Raw genomic sequence first — 3,734 nt, forward strand, 5'->3', positions numbered from 1 at the left:
GCAAAAAAAAAAAAGTAATTTTTTTTTCATTCTGAATAGACACAATAATAAAAAAATAAAACCGTAAAAAATACAAAAATACATAAAATAAGTAAATAAATAATTATTTTTCCAGAACAATAAGCGATGGAAATATTTAAAAGCTTTATGCGTGTAGTAAAAAGTTTAAGGTTTGTTCATTTACAGAAACAAACTTAAAAAAAAATATATAATAATAATAATAATAATATGTGACCCCGGTCTCGCTTTATGGATGTACATGAACTAATAATTATAAAACGTGTGCGTCATATCTCTTTATTATTCAGTAAAGTGTCTCTTTGTGATGTTTTACCTGAATCTGTTTCCTGCTCTTCATACAAATAGAGTTTGAGAGCTGCGACACCGGAAGTGGCGCCGAGCACAAAGCCGCAGACGAACCTCACCGAGATCACACTCGGCGCCATCACGAAATATCACACTTAATGATGATTTTAAATCAAAAATCCCATCAGACACGAAACAGAAACAGAAACACAAACACACGCGACTCAGCCCGCGAAGAAGAGCGCAGCTGCAGCAGCAGAGCGCCTTCATCACAGCGCCGCCCTGCGGCCGAGACACGCAACAACACAAGAACTGCTCCGAGCGCTGCATCCCATCGCTGACTCACACTGTGATCTAATATATTATATTTTTATTACTTATTATTATGTTATATTCTATTATATTCTATTATTATCATTACTATTATTATGATCAGTGATTACAGCTGACTTTGACTAACATAAACATGCACTCATGATCTCAGAAGCATTATGGACGGGTTAATAAATGATCATTATAGATTAGTTAATTATATATATATTTAATTTGTTATTTTCAATAAAATTATGTTAAATTATATTTATATATACTAGTTTTTTTTCATATTTAATTCAACCATTTAATATAAAAAGTAATAAGATTAATAAATAGTATTATATCAATAGTGTTATATTAATTTTGGGTTTCAAACTCTTATATTATATTTAACTTGCCTGATTTCAATTCATATTGTAATTTATAATTTTTAAATAAATTAGTAATTATATGCATTCTATGATCCCAACATTCATATTTAATTCTTACATTTAACTACAAACTGAAATTAACCTTTTAAATATAAAATTAATATATATTAATTAATTTATATATAAATATATATATATATATAATATATATATATATATATATATATAATTGTATAATTATATGCAATTTTTTTATTGCTAAAACATTAAACAAATTTACATATAAAATTTACATTTATTAAACATTAAGTATTTAATTATATTACTTAATACTTATATTTAAATACAAACTTGAAATTAACAAATTTACATATAAAATTAACATTTATTAAACATTAAGTATTTAATTATATTAGTTTTATACTGAATTTTGTTAATTTCAATACATTACATTTGTATTTAATTTGTTAATTTCAAATATATATTTTAATTATTAAACATGAATGCATTAATTACATTTAATATTATATAATAGTTTTATATTGCATGTTTAATTTTTGATTGCAACTTTATATTTTAATAATTAAATATCTAATAATATGAATAGATTAAAAATACATGTATAACTAAATATTTTTTAATACATACTTATTTCATATATATACACCGGTTGAGTTGATTAACCTATCTATCTATAAAATAACTAATAATAATAATAATAATATAAATAAATAATAATAATTGTACTGCTGTCTGATCAACACATTGTTGCTGAAGAGGGTTAAACAGATTTCAGAGATGACACGCAGCTCAAATGATGCTTTATCAGTATTTATTGTGTACAGCCTCACAATGATGCTTTAATCAGTATATTTTAGGTGTCCTGCATATCCACAAAGCTAAAAATTGAATAATTCTTTATAGTGTTTTGTCTAGCGGGCGGGCTGTCGCTTGTTTCCACTGGGAACTCCTACATTCATTATGGTTTTATTGTGGCACCAGTGCGGGGGAGAAGAAGAAGAGGGAAGAGAAACGAGCACAGTCTGAGCTCAGTCTACACACACAGTAAAAAAACAACAGCATCCACTGCAAACGCAACTGTGTTACAACGCTCCTGTACGGAAAACGAACGGCTGTTGGATTCAACCCAGGGGGGGGGGCCTGTTGTTTTTTTTTTTTTTTGACAGAGAAAAACTTATACATACTCCAAAGTCCAAGAACACGCTCCACTCGGGTTAATTCGTCTGGAGAACACGGATTTTAGTATATTTTGTTAAACTCAGTAGTGCACACGCATGTCTGCTCACAGTTCAGCTTACATAGTGAAGATCACCTACAACGTACAGTTCACCATATTACTGGAAAGAAAACAGCGTTTGAACCAGCAGACCTCGACAAACTCAGGTTCTCACCTGCCGATCGTGAGCCGAGATAACACCTGATGAATCTGCTCGGGTTTGGAGTTATAAATAATAATAATAATAAATAATAATAAATAATAATAATAATAATATATACTATTATCTCATTATATATATATTAATATATATATATATATATATATATCTTATATAATAATATATTATCACACAACACTACAATAAACACAAAATAAAAAAGAAATGATCAAAAAAGGAAAAAAAATACAACATAAACTTGGAGTAAAAACACATAAAACCACCAAAAACGAAAATTTCAAAAAGAATCCGCAAAACTCAAAATACAATGTGAAACAATATATAAACCACAAAAACGGGAAAATATCCAAAAAAAGAACCAAAAAAACCTAATAAATAAAATTGTAAAAAAAAGACTAACAACCACAAAATGAAACTTATCAAAAAAAGAAAAAAACTTACAAAATAAATTGTAAAAAAATATATAAACTCCACAAACGGAAAAAAAAAAACTACAAAATAAAATTGTAAAAAAAAATAAACAACAAAAAAAAAAAAAAACAAAAAAAAAAAAAAAACTACAAAATAAAATTGTGAAAAAATATATAAACCATTGAAAATATGAAAACCACAAAACTAAGAAAAAAGAAATTATAAAAAAAAACAATCAAAATAAAATGTAAAAAAATAAATATATAAACCACAAAAAATTATCAAAAAAGAAAAAAACTACAAAATAAAATTGTAAAAAAAATATATAAACCACAAAAACGAAAATTATCAAAAAAAGAAACAAAACTACACAATATAACATTGTAAAGTAAAATATAAACCCCACACCCGCCAATTATTAAAAGAAAAAACATACAAAAAACAATTGTAAAAAAAATATATAAAAATGCAAAAAATGAACATACTCAAAAAGAACAAAATCAAAATACAAATTGTCAAAACATATCTAAACACCCAAACAGAAACTTATCAAAAAAGCTTACCACAAAATAAAAAGAAAATTATAAAAAAAAAATATATAAACCACAAAATAAAAAAAAAAAAAAAAAAAAAATAAAATTGTAAAAAAATACTTCGTAAAAAACTATCTTATAAACCCAGCAAAAGAAAAATGATGCAAAAAAAGAAAAAAAAAAATGATACACACATTAATTGTGAAAAAAATATATTAAACCACAAATAGAAATTGTGAAAAAAATATGATAACCACATGAAAGTAAAGAGCAAGAAAATGATAAAAAAACAAAAAATGGAAAACATAACCTAAAAATAATTAAATTAAAATTAAATATTTATTTTCCATCATATAGTAGACTATCTCCATCTATATCTA

The 3,734-nt window shown here is 25.2% G+C and overlaps 1 protein-coding gene across 1 annotated transcript in view; it reads right to left on the reverse strand.

Annotated features, from left to right (window-relative positions):
* The window catches only part of LOC109074418 (nuclease EXOG, mitochondrial-like), an 8,513-nt gene extending 7,964 nt beyond the window's left edge, over positions 1–549 (reverse strand). The window contains exon 1 of the mRNA XM_042714926.1: positions 335–549. Within this exon, the coding sequence (XP_042570860.1) occupies positions 335–446 (112 nt within the window). The 5' untranslated portion in view covers positions 447–549. The remainder of the gene's footprint in view (positions 1–334) is intronic.
* Between the last annotated feature and the right edge of the window lie 3,185 nt (positions 550–3,734).

This window comes from Cyprinus carpio, chromosome A24, assembly GCF_018340385.1.
Source record: "Cyprinus carpio isolate SPL01 chromosome A24, ASM1834038v1, whole genome shotgun sequence".
Taxonomy (NCBI): domain Eukaryota; kingdom Metazoa; phylum Chordata; class Actinopteri; order Cypriniformes; family Cyprinidae; genus Cyprinus; species Cyprinus carpio.